Here is a 23,413-nt window from a genome sequence, read left to right on the forward strand (position 1 = left end):
GCTGTGGACAGGCTAATGTTCCATAACACCTTGGCACTGTACATGAAAATTGTGTCCCAATGTGCTGTCATGTGTGGAGGGTATCACACTCACTTGTAGGCCTTGGCTTTTGCTTTCTCCAGGTCTCCATCTTCAGAAGTGACAAAAAACTGACTGGCACATCCAGACTAGTGTGAATAGGCACATACCAGGAGGATCTACCTCCATGTACAATATGCCAAAAAATCTTCAGGAGGCGCCGCGCATTGCTCAGGGGATACAGTTCATTTCAACAAATTAAAGATTACAAGACAGTTCACGTCCATCAGATTGTAATATGCTGGATTATTGCTTGTTTCCTTGATACAGAATGTTTTCAGCATTACTATACGTTCCACCTGGACTATCCCTATTTTTACTGTCTCCTTCATTCGCAGGGATTTCCCATCCAGTTCCACAGTGCACCCGGGATCCGTTACCTTCCTTTCACGCAATTCCATGTGTATCGTCCCCTGTACAACAGTGGATAAGGCACTCTTCGTAGTACCTGTATCGAGCTTTCAGCTCTTGACATTGCAGGAATGTCCCCAAGGGATTATTTAGTAAAGACTCCAACTGCCCAAAACCATAGATTCTTGCTGACTCTGGCAGCCCAGTGCACTTGAACTTGACCTGGTTACTGTACTCTTCTATCTAATCATCTATCAGGAAGCAGTCCCATTTTACTGGGGTAGGGGAGTTCCCTCCCACTATGGGCTAGTCCCAAACTTTAACTATGTCTGTCCCTACAATATGTAGCTGGCAGATCACCCTACACTATGCATCATATTACTATAATACCTGCTGCACACTATGTATACTTTATTTACTTACTGTCAAACCACATTATACTTATAACGCTTACCACAGTCTGTCCTACTCTTATGTGTCTTTGGCGTGCTTGAAAACTATGTTAGACAGCCGCAACAAATGCAGGGATGTGTGAACGGAGCCCAATGGCCCCAACAGAGTCCTAACTCTGCAGCTCTGCGCTCCCATCTGTTATGTCAGACACAATGGAGCAGTGGATGTCACCATTGTCTCCACATAAAAGATGAAGAACACGGGAAACAAGGTCAAAGGGAGTCCAAAGTGGAAGACTGTGAGCTCAGTTTTCCATGGGCTTACACTGTTCCTCTGATTGTTCCTCTCCTGGTTTTGGGTTAGAAATACTGATGTAAAATGCTGAAGTTCGGAGACTTACTGCCATCGTTGGTATTTTTTTGCCCCGCTATACTCCATGTTTTCTTCTAGGTTTCCACATGACTGAGGTTTCTGAGTCTCCTGCACACGCTGCTTCTTTTTCCTTACAGATTTGAACCATCAAAATATTTTTTTTCCTTTTCCATATCTGCAGTATATCAATTCTTTCAGTGTTTTATTTTCATCCATTCAAGTGAATGGGAGAAAAAAAAAACCTGCACATAAAAGCACGTATCATTTATTATGTTTGTCTGCCAGCACTTTTTTTTTTTTTGCAGCTAAAACCTGCTATATTTACTCTATGATTTAGCTTCATTTTCATAGAGTTCTTTGCAATTTTTTTTCGCTGTTTTTTTTTTTTTTTTTTTTTCTTGGGTGCGGATTACCGTACAGGTGATTTGTCTACAGTACTCGTTTAAGAAAGCTTAGTTTTATTCACTAAAAACGCTGCAGAAAAAACTTTTGCATGTTTGCACTGTCTCATTTCTTTCTGTGCAAAAATGCTGAAAGGATTGCTAAGATGCAGATTACAAAAAAAAAATCTCAATCAGGAAGAAAAACAAAGTGTGCGCATGACCTTAAAAAACGCTGCATGTGAACATAGCCTCAGCCAGGGTATGGACACGTTAGTGGACACATACCCTTAGTGCTGATGGAGATAAAAAGTAGGAAAAAACCCCACAGCATTTGCGCTGTATGTGAACATAGTCTTATGGAGTATAAGTTACCCTCCCCCAAGCTTTGGTGCCTCTCTGTGCAGGAATAGGTTACAGGTTAGGTTTATTCTGCGCAGACATGACAGTGAGTGGTGGCTGCAGTTAGCGGCAGCGCCAGCAGGTGGCGCCGGAGCTCAGGCCACGGTCGGGCCGCGCCGCCGGGAGCGGAAGAGTTACAGCTCAGGCTGGGGGAACATTAGTGATTGTCGGGGAGGAGGATGCGAGCAGCGCACACAATACAGAGCGGCGCAGGCGGGGAGCAACATGGAGGCTCGTGCCTGATGCGGCATTGTGATCACCCCTCCCGGGTGCAGGCGGCGGTCGCTGCTGCATGCTCTTCTGCGCTCCTCTCCCCCCGGGATCCTTCCAGGAACATCTAGGGCCAGAGGAGAGGACATGACCGGCTCTGTGGCGGCGCTTCTCCTCGGGCTGCTGGGCTGCAACGTGTGGAGAGGGGCCACCAAGACCCTGCAGGAGCAGAATGCAGCAGCTCAAGGTCGGTGGACGACAACCCCCCCCCATCATCATCATCATCATCATCATCCTCCTGGTACAGGGGATGCTGCTCCGCACTCACACACCCCGCGGGCTGCAGGGAGAGGGGCTTAACCTCAGAGCTGCAGGGGTTAACTATAACCCCCACCAATGACACAGGAGCTCCCCTCTATGCTTTTAACCCCTGCCATGTCAGATTGTATGGCTTCATGCATTTCTTTATATATATATATATATATATATATATATATATATATATATATATATATATGTTTAACCCTTCCCATACCTGCTTTCAAAAACAAAAAGGTTCAAGGATCCTGCATTCCTACCACTTAGCAGTCAGAGTTCATTGTCAGCCTTGGGATTGACACTTGCAGTGCCAGGCTGCTGGGATCTACCGTTGACATGTTGTGTGTTTTTTTTTTTTTTTAACCTTTCTCTTGCCGGATTGCAAGAGAATTTGGGAGGTGGAGGGGGGGATTAATCTTGAGATGATGGGGAAACATTGTTGCTTGGGTTTGATACAATGTGATCCTTGCGGTTAACCCTTTGTGCGAGTTTTCTTGTTTAACCCCTTTTCATTAGCAGGTTCAAATTTTTTTTTTTAATTCTCATCTCTTATTTCTGTCTATGGGAATTCAAATTTCAGCTAAATTGATCCTGTCTGAATTTTTTAAAATTTTTTTTCTTTTTTTTCCAAGATTAATTTTGGAATGTGGTGTTGAGCAAAACAATATGTAATCGTATGCTTTCTTGGTCATCACCACATACCAAAATTGATCCTTTTTTTTTATTTATTTATTTTTTTTATTAATCTTTATATTTATATAGCGCTAACAATTAAAATGTTTTTAAACAAGATCCATTTTGCTGAAAGCTGAATTAAAGTGCTAAACTGTGTGTGTGTATATGTATATATATATATATATATATATATATATATATATATATATATATATATAATATTTTTTTCATGCCATTATAAAATTTTGGAGCTGCTAATGAAAGGGTTAAACAAGAAATAATACGTTATTTTCGACAGCACATAAGAACAGGATCAATTTTGCGGAGACCTGATGAGTGCTGAGCTGTAACCTTGCTTTTCACCCTTTCTCTGCCAGTTTATCATTCAGCAGAACATGGAGAAAGAAAAACAAAGTCCTCGCTACAATGTTAAACCTCCTTGTAAATATTGTGAAACACTATCCATCTGGGTTTATTATTTCTGTATTTGGAGGAAGAGGGGGCTTTCTCTCCTGGATGCGGTTTCCTTCTATTGTTCTAATGTCATTTTGCTCAGGAAACTTTGGCGCTTTTCATTTGTTTGTGCTGCTTCTTGGACAGATGGAAATTTTGAGCCTTTGCTGCTGCAGCCCCCTTTTATAAGTCGTAAAATGAAAACAGTTTTTCAAAATGCCCCCTGATCCCTCCACCCCCACATCCCCACTCCTCTCCACGTTTTCTCTATCAACAAAGGGGAGGGGGGAGAAACTTATTTTTTTTTTTTTCTTTTTGTGCCATTTTTTTCTTTTGTTTTCAGAAAGTGGGGATGTTTTTGGTATATGTTGTGTGCATGTCTTCTCAGTTCCATAGTGTTCAGCTTCTAGCCCAATGGTATTACAGTAAATATTGATTGGAATTGTAGATTAGAGTTACAATATTGTAAACAAAAATATATTCTGTTGTAAAATATTAGCAAAAAAATCATGATTTTTTTTTTTTTTTCCCTATTCAAAATTGTACTGGATGTAGCAAAAATATCACAGTATAGGCTGCAATTTATGACAACCTGTATTTAGATTATCAAGTGATTTTAAGGGTATGTCCATATAGAGTTTTTGGGATGATTTGGAGGGGGTGTTTGCTAGAAGAAATACCCCAAATCTCAGTTCTTGGCACATGTTGTTTTTTTTTTTTTTTTTTAAATAAACATAGATCTCAGCAGATTCTGCTTCAAAATCCACATCAAAAGCTCAATTATCCTCAATAAGCCGCCTATTTATTGCAATGGTAAGAGTCATTAAGTGCACAAGGTGCCGGGGTGTTGTTTTTGTTGGGGGGGGGGGGGGGGGAAGTAATATGTAAATTATGGCGTTATTGCTGCTTGAATTGATTCAGAAGTCAAATTGGGAAGATTTTTCTTTTCCAAGACAAAAAGTCACAAGTCACACTTAAAATTTGCCAAAAATGTAGGACCCAATTCACATGGGCACTCTTCTTGATGAATTTATCCCATCTTACGCCAGTGCTGCTTTCATTAAAGGGAGTCTGTCGCCTCCAAAATGCCAATTAAGCTGCCCAAACATTTATATAGGGCACCTAATAGGTGATTATGTATTTAATAAAAAAATAAAACAACTTTTATTTGATATGCAAAGGAGGGCGCTTCAGTGCACCTCCAGCATGGCCTATGACTTAATGCACCAGGCTTTGCCTGCAGAAAAATTGCCCCAAAAAGTGTGAACATAGCCTTAAGGAAGCTTAATTGCTATTTTGGGGGTAAGAGACTTACTTCAATAGTGGTGTGCAAAAAGCAAATCTTATTTGTGACCTTTGTTTTTAGAAGTGCAATATATATATATATATATATATATATATATATATATAATTTTTTTTTTTGTACCTGTAGTTTTCAGCCACTAAAATCCACGCCAAAATACTGTACATACCCATGCTGATCTTCCACCTGGGAGGGAGAAAAATGTGAATAAAAACACACTATGTGCTAACTAGGCTTCATCTGTCATTGCAATCAATAGGAAGCTTTTTCAAAGAGGCTTTTTTTTTCTTTTTTTCTGTGTGGATTCAGTAGCAAAATCAGCTCTGAAATCCATGGGGAAAAAAGTCCTTGAGAGCATTCCCTAAGTTTCCTGCAATATGCAGATTGTTTTCCCTTTCAAAAATGAGCAATTGTGCAAGTAAACTGTGAGTATGGGGAACCTTTTCTTTATTGTTCTACTTCTTGGGGTAAAAACAGAGGGGGGATAACTGAGAATTGTAGTGTTTGGCACCAGTTGTGATACATCTCCCACAATGGCGCTCCCCCCCCCCCCCCCCCCCCCCCCTCTAGAGTAGGTATCGTTATGCACCAAGGTGGCCATAAAGCTTTTTTTTTTTCCCTTTTTTTTTTTTTCTTTCTCTCCCATTTTATGTCCACTTGTTATCCTTTTCCTGTCACCCCTTTTGTCTTGATCCCTTTTTTTTATTTCCTCCTCAGCTCTCCATGAGCCTGGCCTTGCTCCAACCCTCTCGAGTATTCACGTAACTTTGTGATCTCATTTTGTAGAATGTTCTAGAACCTGAATGATTTTATTCGATATTATTTTAATGATTTCGAAGTCGGGTTGACTCGTTCGTCAGGTATCGAAATGCGTTGTGTGAATGGATGAGGATCCAGAGAACATGCACCCTTGCCTTCTCTCTGTGGCAGCGCCTGGGAATCGCTGCCCTTTTCCTGTTTGGTTTGAATACACTGAATACGTAGATGGCGGTTATCATAATATCCATTATGGTTTGATTAAAGCTGAGAGGTTCATGGGTTACGAGAGGTTAATGCCATCCCCTCAGACAGGAGAGGGGCTTTTAGGGTGATGGAGAGGGCGATTGTCCATATAGTGCAGATGGGATGAGCATTTTGCGGCAGAACCTTCCATTCCTGTTGGTAACGTTCACTTTCTCGCTGTATTTCCTTTTTCTAGTTGGATTTTTTTTTTTTCTTTCCCTCTCATCATTACATTGCTTATTGGATTAAAGGGATTTTCCAGTTTTGGAAACCCCTGTCCGCCAGCTCCAGTTCATAACAAAACCAAAAAAAAAAAATCTGATCTTTACTCACCAACCCCCCCTTGTTCAGCGCCGATCTTTTGCAGCTGCTCCCAGTGTTGTTTACTGGCCGCAGCGCTGCAGCTAGTCGGTGAGCTCGGCAAGTCTGATTGGCTCATGCCATCAACTCGGGCACAGGTTGTAATGGGTATGAGTTGCATCCATGAGAAAAAAAAATAAATAAATAACACCGACGTGCAATACGGAGGTCTGAATGAGGCCTACAGCACAGTTTACGTGTTTTTTTTTTTTTTTTTTTAATATACTTATTTTTATACTTATTAGGTACCAACTATCTTAATTGCTACAGACAGGTGAAATCTAAAAAATATAAAATAAATTCTGTACAGGATTAAAAAAGAAAAAAAGTTATTCCTTATTTTTCCCATGAGACGGTTCCACTTTTTGCTCCATTGAAAGTGTCTGGTGTTGCAGCAGCATGAAGGTGAAAGAGCTGCAATACCAGACATGTGGTGTGGGAAAGGGAGGCGCTGTGTCCTGATAAGAAGCCAAGCCTGTTCTCTAAATTCCAAAGAACCTCTTCAATGAGCGCAGATGTAAGTTGTCAGAACCAAACCTGCGTCCTGGTGGAGTCGGGTGAGACAGTGGAGGCAGTGGTTCTGCTGAAGGTGGTCTGATCTCCTCCTTGGATGGAGGGTTACCCTTGTACGTGACTCTTGATAAGTGACCACTCTCCGAGGCTGCATTCCTCTGTTCTGTATGGAGATGATGGGTGTGATTATGGATGGCCGCCGTCATTAGCCGCAGAGGGGAACAGATCTGTGTGTTGCGCGGAGATTCTTGGTGATTGGTTCTGTAAATCTAAGAGATCACTGAGTCGATGTGTGCGGTGATTATACATGGAGACAACGCTGATCAATTTATCAGGAGTTGACCGGTGTCCAGATCAGGTTTACCATTAATTCAGCATTTACTCGGACTCTTAATTAAGGTCCTTTTTACACGGACTGATAAATTGGTGGCAATGATTGCCGACCAGCGCTTGTTTACTTTCCTTCACACGTTGCAATGATGGTGAGAAGGTTCGTACTCACCCTTGACCATTTGTTCCCCACTCACTTTTGTTCTTGTCGGCAGCAGAATGATTCCACCTTATGTGCCCACCTAAAATATGCCGCCATCAATAGCTAAGGAATATTTTGTAGCTCGTTCACTGGGCAGGATTAGGGTGAGGCCACATACGGCTGTGGTAGTCGGTTGTATCACAGCGAGTGGGTGAAGTATTGGGCACATCGTCGGCCACAGCGCGTGGACGCAACCCTTCCATTGGGCAATGATTGGGAGTGTAAAGGGTCATGGCTACCAACTGATTTGTGTTTTGGATGGTGACACCATTGGTTCTGACGTTTTGCTCAGAATTATTTATTTTTACACCTACAGCACCTGAAAATGATGAAAACTAAAAAATCCACCATGATGGATCAAGTTTGTGATAGATATGTGCTGTCAGTTAGCATCTGTCATGCTTGTTCATCTCCCAAGAGGAGAACCAATGGTCCACGTTTCCAGTCGGAGACCCCATTAGAGACTTTAGTCTAATGCCTATGGGGCCTCCTGACTTTCCTCCAGCAGATGATGGTAGACGGAAGGATGGCTTTGTTGTATTTCCAAAGAGTGATCTTTTTGTTTGGTGGGGAGATAAGCTGATGGCAGAAGAGTGAGCAATGGCTGTATCCTAGAAAACACAGGAGCACTTGGGTGAGCAGAGGGTCCCCGCATATAGGGAAATGGGGGAAGATGGCGGTCGGCTGAAGGTTCGTTCTTCTAGCTCATTCTTTAAGATGGGATCAGAAAAGTTTTCAGGATGAGGACTGAAATAATGCCAAACTCCTGTAAACCTCAGGAGCCAGTTTTTTTGGTTTTTGTTTTTTCACAATGCCAACCTCCATCCACCCAAACATTGAGTGCCAGGTTCCTGACGTCTGCTTCTCCTCCAAGTTTACGATTACCGCTATACAATGCTCTTACATTCGCTGAGCAGCTGATCTGTTGCTTCGCTCCATGCTTTTTCAATGGTTCTTTTAGTAGCCTGTGTTCTACAGTTCCGGATGACTCCGGTGGATGTTGTGGTTACTATGGCGAGCGTGCTATAAAACATCCTTCAGAAAGGAACCTTTTCTGGAAAGTGCTCAAGTGTCCTCTTTTTACGCCGATGCTTCCGCATTCAAGGCGTTCTTTGCCAGTGATGACGAATTCTCCGAGAGATACGTGGCCATCGGGATACCTCTGATCATCATGATTATGTAGCTGTATGACCACACTTGCTGTATGTGACTGCACACAGTGGTGATGAGCGCCCATTCCCAGAGATACAGGGGCTTCTCACAAAATTAGTGTTGAGTGCATTTACTGAACATGCATTCAGTAGGCCAACATTTTTGGTTTTTTTAAATCATTTTTCAAGCTGGTGTTATAAAGTATTCTAATTTACTGAGATAATGACTTTTGGGTTTTCATTGGCTGTAAGCCATAATCATCAACATTAATAGAAATAAACACGTGAAATAGATCACTCTGTAATGACTCTATATAATGCATGAGTTTCACTTTTTGTATTGAAGAACTGAAATAAATTACCTTTTTGATGATCTTCTAATTTTGTGCCCTTGTATGAGGCTTGGTTAGTCCTGTCCTGGAGAAGGTCCATCCGTGTGTACGTAATATAATGACTCAATCTGATGTTGTGCCGGTAGCTATTAATGTGGTGGCAGAACCTCCTGTAAAATACTGTGAATCATCGCTCGTTCCTGTTGCTGCATTGGTGTGGAAAATTGTGCAGGTCAGCATGGATTTCAAGGAAATATGGCCTAGATTCCAGTATGAGACTGTAATGAAGTTCCATATTACCGTTTCATTACCGTCGATTAGTCAACTTTTAGAGCTGATAAAGTTGTGATTTCCTGTATCTCTTAATCTGATTGCATAGTGCTAAAACAGGGAAACCAGCACAAAAATCTGTAATTTGCATGCTCTAGTTACATCAGTTGATGATCCTCACCCATTGGACAAAATCTTAATTTATGGCTTCTATAAGGATCTTTTTATTTATTTATTTTTTGTTAGAAGAGTCCTGGGAACATTAGACCCCCAGGGTGTCGATCTACTACAATCCTTACCAATTCATTGAAAGTGTCCAGCTTTCCTGCAGTGCCTCCGCAGGAGAGATGAGGCATTACACCGTTTCATCATTAGGGAGGCTACTATTTTAAATGATTAAGGTCCTGAACGGTTAACCCGGAGGGATTTATATTTCTGTAGTTTACTGCTCATTGGTTAGGTTACCGGCCACTTCTGCAGTCTACCAGAAGTGGCCGGTTTCCTAGGCAAGCAGTGCAGCACTTACAGGCTTTTTGCTTATGTTAGACCCTGCTCTCCTCCGATTCTGTAGCTGCAAAGCTGCAGCATTAAGGAGCGCCAGTTCACACAGCAGTTCGCAGCCCCGGTTGCAACTGGTCAGTCAGGAGCTACTGCCCCTGTGCAAGCAGGAGGCAGGGGAGTGCTGCGCTGTGGAAGAGAGCAGTAAATAACTGTATATAAAATGTTGGGGGTTTTGTTTTACTGCCTAGTGGAGAAAAACTTTTTAATGTGTCTTATCCCCTCCCAAAAAATATTTTTAAAAGGGTATCAATACTCTCCCTCAACGACACTTACCGGTAATTGGTCCCATCTTGACACCTGTAAATGACCGAGAATACCAGCACAGACAATCTCTGCCTTAAGTGCTGACCCATGTCATTAGCAGGATAGATGTTTGAGGGTGGGTCAAAATAAAATCAGGACGCAACATCCTGGTAAGCAGTAGATTGGGAGCTGGGGAAGAGTAAAGGCGGGCGAGTATACATTTTTTGAATTTTTTTGTATTCCTATTTTATATCCATTTGAAACTGCTTTATTGGCTGGACAACCCCTTCTAACCTTGAGTTAGGTCATCTAAAAAAAAAAAATACTGTTGAGGGTCTAATATTAAGAAGTTTCAGTTTTCGGTGACGTGGCTCTTTCTACACCAAGGTCTGCTTGTTTGGTGGTAATCCATTCTCTCAGCCAGAAGCTTGACCTTGATGTTGGTGTTTGTCAGCAAAATTTAGTAAATGTGCATTTCCCATTTAGCTTCTTCCCCCTAGAATCTGTGTCTCGCCCGTAGATCTTAACAGTTCATTTACATACTAGGAAAATAGGAAAAATATGGAATTTTTGGGAATAAGGCATCGGATCACCGATATCAAGATATTTTATTCAGCTTCCCATGACCTGTATGTATGCACAGTTATATGAAAAAGTTTGGGCACCCCTATTAATCTTAAGCTTAATGTTTTATAAAAATTGGTTTTTTTGCAACAACTATTTCAGTTTCATATATCTAATAACTGTTGGACACAGTAATGTTTCTGCCTTGAAATGAGGTTTATTGTACTAACAGAAAATGTGCAATCTGACCTTTCCGGCGCCTGCGCACTGCAGTACTTTGCTCTTTGCGCCTAAGCCGCGGCGTAAAGACCCGAAGAGGACGTCATGGAACGAAGATGGGAGGCGCCGGAGCGGACCGGAGACACCCATCCGACCGGACCGCAGCGGGACCGCCCCTGGGTGAGTATAATCTAACGTCTTTTTCTCCTCTTTCAGGTAACATCGGCGGCTTATCTACAGCATTAGAATGCTGTAGATAAGCCCCTGATGCCGGTGAGCTTACCTCACCAGCGATTTTGGGGGTGACAGGTTCCCTTTAAAAAAACAAACTATAAAAAAAAACAAGCAAACTTTAAAATGGCATAAAACGTGTAGAGAATAAAGTGTAAATAATGACACTAAAAGCAAAATTCTTCAAGACTGTAATGAAAAATCTATGGCCGTTTACTGGTGCTTTCCTGAGAACTACAGTATTTAGCCCTTTTTTTTTCTGATTTTGCGTGATCTAACATTTCCAAATTTGATGCTAGTACTCATGCACCAGTCTCTAAACAGCAAAAGCACAAAAAGAGGATTTGGAGATCCTCCATAAATTAGAAAAAAAACGCAACAAAAGGCAGAGATTCTTACCTGCCTAGGCCTCCAAACAAATGCACTAACAGGATGCAGTGGACCCATGTGGTTAAAATGGAAACAACACAGGTGCAGCATAACCGATAAGGCAGCCACTCACCAGCTACCAAACTAATGGAGGGGGTGGCTGCTTGGCACATTGCTGCACATAAAAACTTGTATTATGTAGTACTCATGCACCAGCTAAGGCCAGTCTCACACACGTCCAGATAATTCCAGTACCGGAAAAATCGGTACTGGAGTTATCCGTGTGTCCATGTGCTCACGTGACACATCAGTGTGGCACACGTGCGGCAGCTGTGTGCGTACTGGGTACCACACGGACCGTGCAGGATACAGCGCTACAGTAAGCGCTGTCCCCTGCTTTGGGTGCTGAAGCCGCCATTCATCCCTTCTCTCCAGCAGCGTTCGCTGGAGAGAAGGAATGAAAAATCATTATTTTTTTTTATTTTTTTTGTGGTTGAAATAAAGTTCCCGGTAACCAACATGGACCCTATGGGAGGTGGAGCCGCATATTCATCACTGTAATGAGCGGTACCACGTGACCGCTCATAAAGGACAAGCTGCGGCGCTGAGAGGAAGCATCGAGGGAGCTGGGTGAGTATTTTATTTCCAGCGGGCGGGCGCACAGGGGGTGGGAGGGGGTTGGTTACCAGGAACTTTATTTCAACCGCAAAAAAAAAATAAACAATGATTTTTCATTCCTTCTCTCCAGCGAACGCTGCTGGAGAGAAGGGATGAATGGCGGCTTCAGCACCACAAGCTGGGGGGACAGCGCTTACTGTAGCGCTGTCTCCTGCACGGCACACGGACTGCACACGGACAGCATCCGTGTGCGGTACGTTTTACACGGACCCATTGACTTTAATGGGTCCGTGCGGTACGTCTTACACGGACCCATTGACTTTAATGGGTCCGTGTGATACTTGGCTCCCACGAACACTGACATGTCTCCGTGTTTTTCAAACGGACACACGGTCCGTGAAAATACGCTGACATGTGCAGAGACACATTGATTTTAATGTGTCTACGTGAGTCAGTGTCTCCGGTACGTGAGACCACATGACCACATGTACCGGAGCCACTGACGTGTGAAACAGGCCTAAGAGGAAGATGTCAAATATATAAAGGTGCAAAATTCATCTACAGGGCCCTAATACAAAACCTATAATGGGGCCCCATTTCCATGGCTCCTATACTACAGACGCTGATACATATAGAGACGTATCGGTGTGTGTGCACAGTATGGAGATACAATCCGGCTCTTGTCAAGACCTTTAGTAGAATAGATGGGTCCTCTGGCTTCTGCTGATTCTGTCCCAGTCTACACAGCAAAGCTGACAAATGAACTGTGCAAAACATAAAATGGCAGGTGTTTTTTTTTTTTTTTTTTTTGTGTGCGCAATGTGAAATCTAAAATTATTTGATTTGCTCATGGTTTTTTTTTTTTTTTTTTTATCTGGCCAGCACTGGACATAGAAACCTACTGGTCCCTGCAGCAATCTGCAGAACTGGGAATTTGTATCCCCATTACAAAATGCAGCTCGTCCGATGCCTGACCGCTAGCTCCATTCATTTTCAGTGGGCCTGCCCTAAAGTGCAGCGCCGGCCTGCCACATCGAGAATGAATAGAGCGGCGGTCGCACATACGTACTACCACTGCATTCTAATGGGGAAGGGGGGGGGAAAGTTCAGCCAATCTGTGCAGGTGCCAGCACCCGGGCCCCCACTAATCAAGAACTTATCACCATTTTTGTGGATGGGTAATAATTCACTGTACAAAATCTTTGATAAAATCTCCCAGTAAAGTCAGGTGGGAGGAGCTTAGTACTATAATTATATTTCCACCTCTGTGAATAAACCTGTGTAAAACATACTAAGAACCTTTGCACCTTTTTCTTCCAGTCGGGCAATATTGTTGTTTTTGCCCACTTTTGGGAACAAAAACCTAAAATGTCATGGGATATTTGTGTCTAGCTAATTCTATTCTAAGCCTTATGTTCCAGTTATCAGCTGTCTGACTGATTAGTCTGCATGCCGCGGAGTATGTGATAACCTTGGATGAAGTTCTATTTTTGACATTTTTTTTTCCACTTATTTTCTTTTCCAGTTGTGGGAAAAATGTTTGTAATTGTATGACCAAGGTGCAGAAGTACAGACTCGTCCTGTGACACCTGGCCAAAATTAGTCTCCGGCTTTTCTAGTGACGAGTCACCGCGCTCCAATGTCATATTCCTTTCATTTTCCAAACTCTTCTTTACTTACAGGTGGGGGGGGAAAATGTCCATTTTTTTTGTTGTTTTTTTTGTTTTAATTTCTTTTGTGTCCCTCCTTAACCTTTCATTTTGTAGCAATATACCCCAGATGAGTGCTACAAAATGCACAACTTTTTAAATCCTGATTCCATGATACTCTGTCTGGAGACGTTTCTGCTCTCTCGTTATATGGCCACCTAGTGGTTGTGATGTGAATTGCAGCCTGTCCAAGTTTCTCTAACATGTACTGAATTTGTACAGTGAAATATTGGCGCCCCCCCCAATTTAAGAAAAGGTTAAGATGAATGCAAGTCAATATGAGGTGCCTTTGTATCACCGCTAATAAAAGACGACTTACCTCACCTGTTGGCAAATTCCTTTTTGGCGTTTTTCTGTCCAGAGACAATGTGGACTGGTTGACTTTTTCCTTGGGCTCATGGCAGTTGTTCAGGACATTGCTTGGGTGATGGGAGCGCCGCCATGGCACCTACTGGCACCTTCGTTTTGACTTTTTCTGACCTAACCTTAGATCAGGCAAATAACCATTGTTGGATCTTATGCTTATAGCCTAAGATCCAGTAGTTTGGGAACGGGGAGGTAACTTTTTGGACCGATTTATTTTATGGGTTTTGGTAATCCTTTTTTTGCCAAGGGTCGGTGATTGGATTTTTTTTTTTTTTTTTGTCCCATTTGCCATTCTTTGCTTTGTAATGGCATTAAGGCCTCGGTAGCATTGGGATGAAGCTAATTAAGATAATGAGCCAAAGCATTATTTGTCAATGATTTACTCCGCCGTCGGCATATTTTACATTGTCCAGATGCCATCGCACTCACCTTCTCTATTGATCTTGACTCGAAGACGCTGAACCATCTGGCTAATGAAACTGTCTGGACAATCCTCGCACTCCCAAAGCCATTTATGCCGGATTACATCTAATTATATTACATCTATTTATCAAAGTTGCTGGTAGAATGCCTGTCATGTCCTCTAAGCGCCTCTTTATACACATGTGAAGGCGAACGATTAGATCGTCATTAGCCTTCAAGAGTCATCAGACAATAGCCTATTTTTTGTTACATGTATCTTTTTATTTATTTTTTTACAAAATTTATAATTTTGCTATTACCACTGGGGCAATTTTAGGCTTACTGTATGTTTTCTGTATTTTCAGGATGAGTTTTCAGCAGGCTCTGTATCATCACAGGCAGGATTACAATGAGTAACCACTTTATACACCGCTGATAACACAGGTGATGTCACAGCTCACCTCCTCCTCCTGTACAATGACTGATAACACCTCTATATACAGGAGATAACACTGGATCCACCATTCACAATAGGTGATGTCACAGCTCACCTCCACCTCCTCCTGTACAATGACTGATAACAACACCTCTATATACAGGAGATAACACAGGATCCACCATTCGCAATAGGTGATGCCACAGCTCACCTCCTCCTCCTGTACAATGACTGATAACACCTCTATATACAGTAGATAACACAGGATCCACCATTCACAATAGGTAATGTCACAGCTCACCACCTCCTCCTGTACAATGACTGATAACACCTCTATATACAGTAGATAACACAGGATCCACCATTCACCTCCTCCTCTTGTATAATTACATTTGCACATGCTCATTAGATGCTTCAATATAAAAGATAGGGTTGGAGTCCGTTCGTTGCGGCTAATGTGCATGTGAATCTGCTGAAACAGGAAGTTAGTCTGAAAAAGCCCCAATGACCAGTGTGAAAAGTTTGGAAGATTTCTCATTTTTTATTTTTAATAAAAGTATTGATGTAGAAGAAAAATTGCCTAAAATGTTAAATACACTTAAAACAAATCCGATTTAAACATTTGTGGTGATAAATTCACTTTCAGGGCGTGCTGATTTTGTGGTCTGGTTTTTTTTTGTTTGTTTTGTTTTCTATTTTTGGCATATTGGTCAAAAACACTGCAGTTTTGCAGAAGAATGGCAAAATGTGTATGGTAATGCATGGTTACTGCAGTGCGTTTTTCTTTTTTTCTGTTGGATTTACACATATGACTTTATAAAATTGGGAGCATGAAGGGGGTACTCTAGGCCAAACTAGAAGCATGTAGACGTAGGTCCTAGAAGTAGGTTGTTTGGAGCCATAATATAGTCCACATTGGGACTCTTGATGATCCAGAATGTTTGATAAATTGGCATATATTCAGAATTGGTTTTTTTTTTTTTCTTTTTTTTCCTTTGTCTGTTTATTCCGATCCTTATGAAGCATACGCCGGAGTGTAAGAAACGTCCAATGCATTGCGGAATGGGCGTCTTAATGAATTTGTCGTGTGTTTCAGCTCTTTTGTCACTGCAAGTAGTAAACTGGAGTATACATTTCTGTTGCGATTTACGCCCCTTTTTTTGTTATAAATTATGATGAATTTGTCGGCCATAACCTTCCATGGCCGCTGTCATCTATGCTCTCACCCACTCTGCATAAACTCATGTATAGACGCCAGTTTGCTAAATTTTTGAGTTGCGTAAAAGTTTGTTTAAAAATGTCAACGTTTCAAGCAAAACTGCTTGTTTCTCTGGGGGACGGTTTGATACCAATTTTAGGCAGTGTATTCTTGGGGAGCTAAAAGGTCCGGGATATTCTGAGGGAGGAGGCTTTGCAGTCTCGGGTCACTTTTGACTAATGGTTTATTATTTGGAGAGTGGACAGGAACGATCTGTCATCTTTTCAGTGGCTGGAAGTTAATTTATTTTCGTTTCTAATTGAGAACAAAGCCTCTTTTCTTTGTGTGCGACACCAACGTAGCGGCGGTGGACAATGAACGTTTGCCCTCCACCACCCCACGGCAAGCCTCGGCCTTTATCTCCTCTCTAATTAAATCTGTTTCCCTGCTTTTTTGGATATTGGCCAAATGGCTGTCGCACTTCATAGTGACGCGCCTGAGAATAAAAGGCCGCTCTGATCTCCGTGAGGTTTCCCTATAACTTGGCCGCATGCGGTGTAGAATAGATCCCTGTAAACGGAAAAATGTATCCTTAGATTACAAACAAGACAAAGTGCACATGATAGAACCTGTCTTCTTGACATTGGCTCGAGCTATCGATGTTGCTAGACTTTTTTGCAAGCTGGATTAAGGAGTAATTGTCGTTTTATTTGTTTCCATCAATCAATGTGAAAATAAGAAACTTTGTAAAATATCTTAATACAGACTTTCCTATTGCTGAGAGAGATGACAATTGGTGCTCATAAAGTTCTATGGAGAAGTGTAACTGTCTTTTCAGGAGAACTTGCAGCAGAATGTCTGTCCCCCTCCATTGAACTTTAGAAGCACCAACTGTCTAGTGGGAGAATCTGTCTTCACTGAACAGAGTTTACAGATTTCATCAGTGAGCTGAGAGTGAAGGATCAATGCAGGATGAAGAACAATCCGACTTCTCTGATCAGATATGACAGAGTTGCTTATTGTAGTATGTACTATTGATTTATACAATACAATTTAAAATGATGGTTACTCTATGAATGCATTTTTTAATTTTTATTTTTTCAGGTGTCGTTTTTTTTTTCCCCCTGAATAAGCTGCTGGTGTGTGTACGTAATGAGGAATAACACTATCTCTGACCATGATATGTATCCATCATTTTTCACTAATTTCCATCTATTGGAGTGGCTTGATCTTTGATTTTTAGTTTTCTCTGAGCTAGTGGGTGGAAACTCGCTACTATGGTGTTCCCATAAACTATATACACACAGATATGAGGGATTACCTCTATGTAACACATATTCAGAAACCGCAACAGCATGTAGGAGATATAGCAGTACTGAGCAGTGTGTCTGTGAATCCAACTCTAAGGTGAGAGAAAACCCTTGAAATGATCTGTACCTTCCCTCTCACTAGACTTCATTAGACATCTGTAATCTGACATCTCAGATGGATATTAGTTTTAGAAGTACATGATAAGTTCATGTGCTGGAGAGGGGAGTTAGTGGCTCATAAATGGAGATATACCGTAAGTTTATATCTTTTTATATGCTAGTTAGAATGGAGTGGTAGTGGCACATATGTGACAGCCACTCCATTTATTCCCTATAGGGCGGCCAGGTACTGCGTTCAGCTTTTTCCGACAGTCCCGCAGAGAATGAATGGAGCGGTGGTCGAACACGCCCTTCTTCTGCTCCATTCTTACTGGGATAAACGTGCCCAATTCTGCTGATCGGAGCAGATCCCAGCAGTCAAACACCAACCGATCTATAGGTTATCGTCACTGGATAACCGGTTTTTTTTTGTTTGTTTTTTTTAGGTTTTTTTTTTTTTTTGCTGCTATAAGCTATGTGTATTATCCAAAAATGTCATATCATCTGGCTCTGAGTAATGGAAACCGTAGTCCGGATAGTTGGAGAGGAGCGGCTTGGACTTGGTGATTGCAGCTGACACGTACGTTCTACAGTTATCTGGATGGGATTGTTGTTTTCCGAATATCTATAGCAGCTGGATTCAGTCAGATACAGTAACTTTAACTACTTTGAAAACCAAACTTTTCTCCTCCTGTTGATGATCTCTACTTTTATGAGGTTTCATCTGACTGGTCTCATTCTCACAGGGCCCTGGGGTGGGGGTGGGGTCATGGCCAGATTGCCCTCATGTATAATGTTTTTTTCTGACCCCATCAGGGGCGCCTCCTCTCCGGCAGAGAGGGTTCCTGTTGCTCACCTCTCAGTAATAGTAGCGGCTGCCTTTCAGGCTCTCTTACTCCATACGGTACGATGACGTGCACGTCTATATTTAGCGGCGCAGTGTGGGAGATTTTATTATTTTATTTTTTTTCAGGGGATCAAATGTGTATATTACACTGGTGATCATTACATAGCGTACCCTCTTGTTATGTATAGCACCTTCCCTTATTAGATAGTATCCTGCATTGTTATGTATAGCCCCGTCCCTTATTACATAGTATCCTCTAGTGTTATTTTTAGTGCTGTACGTAACGGAAAACATTTGGCGTCTACAGATGTGCACCATAGCACCTGTGTTTATCACGTCACCTGTCACATGACCTCCCAAAAGATCATGTGACCTGTCACGTGATACATCGGGTGCTGAGGCGGGGCCCATGCCCCTAAACTGCCCGGGTCCCTGACTACTCTGTCTGCCCCGAGTCTGAGACCTCTAACCAGAGCGTAAAACTTCATTCCTTTTAAAGAATATGAAGGGCTCTTAGATTAAAGGTAGTCAGAATGGGAGGTAGTGCGATTTCCCATTCATTTATGGACTGTAAAGTAACGACTGACCTATGTGGGCTACCGTAGCTGCCATAATGACACCATGACTATTTTTCTTCTAGGTTTCCAAATTTTATTAATGTAAAATTAAAAATATAATGTAAGTAAAGATAAAGGGAAAAATTCCCCCCCCCCCCTTCTAGTTTTCTTGCTTTCAGACTTCAGGAGATTGCATGTTTTCGGGAGGAAGTCTACCTTCCTCCCGAAAACATGCAATCTCCTGAATTCTACGCACCCTATTGACCTGCTTACCGATGTGTTCATAAGCTATAGGAAGGCACGGAGCGGCGGCATATAATGAATCCCCAGTGGCATCATTCATTCATGGCTCTTGTCTGATTCCTCCTAGTGAGGCCGACATAACGCGCCTCCCGGCTTTGCCCTTTTTAGCAGACCTAGATGGGATCTTGACATCTGAAATCCTATTATACAAATAAAAATCCCATTTCTTTGTAAGGGTAAGTTCACACTGGGCGTTTTTGCTGCTTTTTTTATGCTAATTTTCAGCTGCTTTTTACAGTACCAGCAAAGCCTATGAGATTTAAAAAATCTCATGCACACACATTGGTTTTTTGTGTGATCAGTATTTTGTGCTTTGCTGCGTTTTTTGGACATAGGGCACGTCCCTTCTTGCAGCATTTTTGCTGCGTTTTTCACCCATTGACTTAAGTGAGTGTTGAAAACAACGCAGGTATCATTTCTTTCCCGCCAAGATGATCAGGTTTTGCTGCAGGAAAAAAAGCAGCAAAAACGCCCTGTGTGAACTTACCCTAAGACTGGTTGTGTGTTTTGTTTTTGTTTTTGTTTTTTTTCCCAAGGGTCATTCTACGTTGTTTGTTTTTCTACATTTATATTTGGAACAAATTTGAGAAATCTGCTAGGGCCCAAGTGGCTTGGCTGCTGGCTGCCCCTGTGCCAAGGTGGAGGAAGAGGGCCCTTTAGCGGGCTGTCTCTGAAATGGAAGGGGGACCCTCTAGCTAGCTGACCCTGTACCATGGTGGAAGGGAGGTGGCCCTCTAGCCGGCTGCCAATGTCATGGAAAATGAAGAGGGGCCCTTTAACGGGCTGCCTCTGTGCCATGGCGGAGGGAGGTGGCCCCTCTAGTTGGTTGCCCCAGTGCTGAGATGGAAGGAGGTGGTCCCTCTTGCCGGCTTCCCCTGTGCTTCCGTGTCAACCAGTCTGTCTTTTTTTTTTGTTTGTTTGTTTTTTTCTTTATGCATTTATAGTAAAACAATATTATATAATTTTCTGTTTGGCGAGGTTGCTGAATCTTTCATTGAAGAATTCTGTCCAGCTCTGTTAAAGGACACCCGACCCGTGCCACACTATTGTCCCTTTGCTTGCACATACTCGTAGGCTATAGCACTGACTTTAGTGTATGACCTGACAAAGTCTCACACAATTGTACAACAATCTTGTGTGCGTTTATTTTCTGCCCTGTGTTTGGCGCAGAGGTAATTCGAAGCCCCAGCTCCGCTCCGCCGCTGCCTCCTCACTGCATTCACCAAGATATGCTTGGAACTGGCCAGTCAAAACGCAGCTTTCTTATCTACATGTTGTACGTAATGGTTTTTTTGTTTCTTTGTTTGTTTTTTTATTTAATCCCAGAGAGATGTTGTTCAGGTGTCTTCTTTTTTTTTTTTCTATGCAAATCTGAAGATAAAACAAATGAAAATGATCCTTGTAACTACTTTGCGTATTGGTTGCCAGATACAATTCTCCTTTGTTAGGGCTAATGTTCCGTTTTTCTTTTTTTTTTTCATCCCCCTTGTAAATCTCATTGGCAAATGGCAGTCTGGGACCATAAAGCTCGCAATACAAATTGTGTAAGAAGTTATGTTTTGTGATAAGTTTTAGGCTATGTGCACACGTCAGGAATCTTAGCAGAAATTTCCTGACCCAAACCGGACTTTTTCCGCAGGAAATCCGCATGCATTTTATTGCAGATTTTTCGAGGTTTTTTTTTTCCGGAACTTCCCCAATGCAATATATTGCAGCAAAAACACGAAAAATCCACAAAATTAATGAACATGCTGCGTTTTTTACTGCGATACGTTTTTTTTCGCCGGGAAAAAAAAGCAACATGTGCACAAAAATTGCAGATTGCATTCAATTAATAGGATGCTTAATGGATGCTTTTTTTTTTTTGCGGTTTTATTGCGTTTTTATAGCAAAAAAAATGGGAAAATTCCGGAACGTGTGCACACAGCCTCAGTGATTTTCTGTTAAAGAAAAAAAAAAAAAAATAATAATAAAAAAAAGTATAACCAGTAAGGGCGTATCTGTTTTGTGCGTGATTTTTATTTATTTATTTTTTTGGTAAAAGCCATATATAGCTGTGTACCCACAGGTCTCCAAGAACGCAATTGAGGTTTGCAATACTGCTGCCCGTGTGGCTTCTTGTGCCCAAGCATTGTCTGTGCAAAGCATTGCTGAAACTGTGCACATGTTGAGGTTTTTTTTTCCACTTTTTTCGCTATAAAAACACATAAACGCATACATTATGCATCCCATCATTTAGAATGCATTCCGCAATTTTTGTGCACATGATGCGAAACGCATCGTGGTAAAAAAAACGCAGCATGTTCATTAATTTTGCGGATTTTTCACGTTATTTAATGCATTGGGAAGCTCCAGGAAAAAACGTGTCAAACGCGCAAAAAAGCATCAAAAATGTGAAAAAAACGCATGCGGATTTCTTGCAGAAAATGTCCGGTTTTGCTCAGGAAATTGCACTTACTGACAGTGGGTCCTATGAAGACACTTCAGGCTTCTACTGTTTGTTTTTTTTTCTCCCCAAAAATGTTGTCTGATGAGAAACTTTCATGGACAGTCATACATGTGTCCCATAGTCTTTGATCTGATGGTCAAATCTTCCCATCTGTATCAATATAGAAACTCTTTTCCACCTCTCCTAATGTAGCAGCCCACACTTTACCCCATTCTTCTTTCATTTTAGAGAATAAACCAGGTTTTTTTTTTCAACATCACTGGTAACTTTTTTAATTCTAGGTTCAAGGCAGCAGACTGTGCCCGATGCAGCAGCACGGAAGTCACCGGCATTGTGCAAACCTAAGCTCACTGCATGGAGGGGCAGAAATGGGCTCAATTCACACACATGGGGAGCATTCCCCAAAATAGAAGCTCAAACATATTTATCAGTTTATTTGATGGGTAACCGCCTGGTGGAATATCAGTGATGACGGCCTTTATCTTTATAGGTTCAGCATTCCTATAGGACAAATTTTAAATTAAATAAGAAATGTAGTTGCCTTCAGTGTCTTGTTTTCAGATCCTGCATAAAATTCTGCCGGCTAAAGACGCGCTTAGACAAGCCGATTTCTGCCCATGAATGAGTGCCAGTCAACTATATTACAAGTTTATAGGAGCTGACTGTCTGCAGGCTGACTGTCTGCAGCTCATTCCCTGTTGATATGGTGCAATTTGCTGCTGAAAACAATGACTTGTATGCCTGTGTCGAATATGGAATCCGCCAACGAGTAAGCATTTCTCGACAGATCTGTGATAATGAATACACTTCCCGATTAACCTGAAATGATCGTATGATTTTATCAGAGTTTATTGAGCAGTGGAAAGGGATTTTTAGATTTTGTTTTTTTTGCAGGAAGCGCAAAGGTTGACCCATTCCATCTTTGGTGAGGGGCAGCCCTCTAAGGCAAGAGGGTGGTCGGCTTTAAAATATTGTCTCCTGCTGCAGACAAGACAGTGGGGACAATCTTCTGCTGCAGCCAGTTGTCTTACCGCCAGACTCAGGACAGAGTCAGAGGAGGCAGAACATGACTGATCTCCTGAGTCTGGCTGTAAGACGACTGGCTGCAGCAGAAGCTTTTCCCAACTGTTTTGTCTGCAGTAGGAGAAAAGATGATAAAGGGAGAAGTTCCTGCAATATAGTTTTGTTCTTTTTAATGAAGGTACTAATTGCACGCTGGTTTACATTACTGGAGTTTGCACAGTATTTGGACTGGAGAATGTCTTGCGCCGGAATGATTGTAATCCCACAGTATAGAATAAACGGATTCATTTTTTTTCTACATAAACTCAGATTTCCCTTAACCAATAACCAGTTGTTTCCGAGGAATAGTACATCAAAAGCCGCAAGTCTGAAGAATATTCAGCCTGTCACTTAGAGGAAGTGTGATCGGATATAGATAACCACATTTTGTGCATTATGTTGGTTTTACCCTCCCGGAGGAATCTCCTTGGTAAAAAAAAAAATCTTGGCACGCCTCGCTATGTGTTCAAAGGGAGCTGGGATATTATTAGCAGAGCGCTTACCTCCGGTGTTTATTTTAGGTAAGTTAATGCTCTCCTTTTTAGAAGGAAAAAAAATCCCAAACTTTTGTTTCCGAAGTATTGTGGTTTACATATCGAGGATTACTCACCCCCAGGCTTAATGGAACAATGCGTTATGAGCGGCACATGTTATTTATGGCTCTGCATCATTCCGGTCTCCCCTGGGGCTTCTTTACCGTGACTGTAAAATTTGTAATGGGACATAATGACGTTGGCGCACGGGGTTCAGTGATGAGGTGTCGGGATGAAGGCTC

General features: G+C 41.9%; 1 protein-coding gene across 1 annotated transcript in view; it reads left to right on the plus strand.

Annotated features, from left to right (window-relative positions):
* The first annotated feature begins 2,159 nt into the window (after window positions 1–2,159).
* The window catches only part of FAM171A1 (family with sequence similarity 171 member A1), a 92,779-nt gene continuing 71,525 nt past the window's right edge, over window positions 2,160–23,413 (plus strand). Inside the window, exon 1 of the mRNA XM_077268246.1 lies at window positions 2,160–2,433. Coding sequence (XP_077124361.1) covers window positions 2,334–2,433 — 100 coding nt within the window. The 5' untranslated portion in view covers window positions 2,160–2,333. The remainder of the gene's footprint in view (window positions 2,434–23,413) is intronic.

The sequence above is a fragment of the Ranitomeya variabilis genome, chromosome 6 (genome assembly GCF_051348905.1).
Source record: "Ranitomeya variabilis isolate aRanVar5 chromosome 6, aRanVar5.hap1, whole genome shotgun sequence".
In the NCBI taxonomy this organism is placed as follows: Eukaryota; Metazoa; Chordata; class Amphibia; order Anura; family Dendrobatidae; genus Ranitomeya; species Ranitomeya variabilis.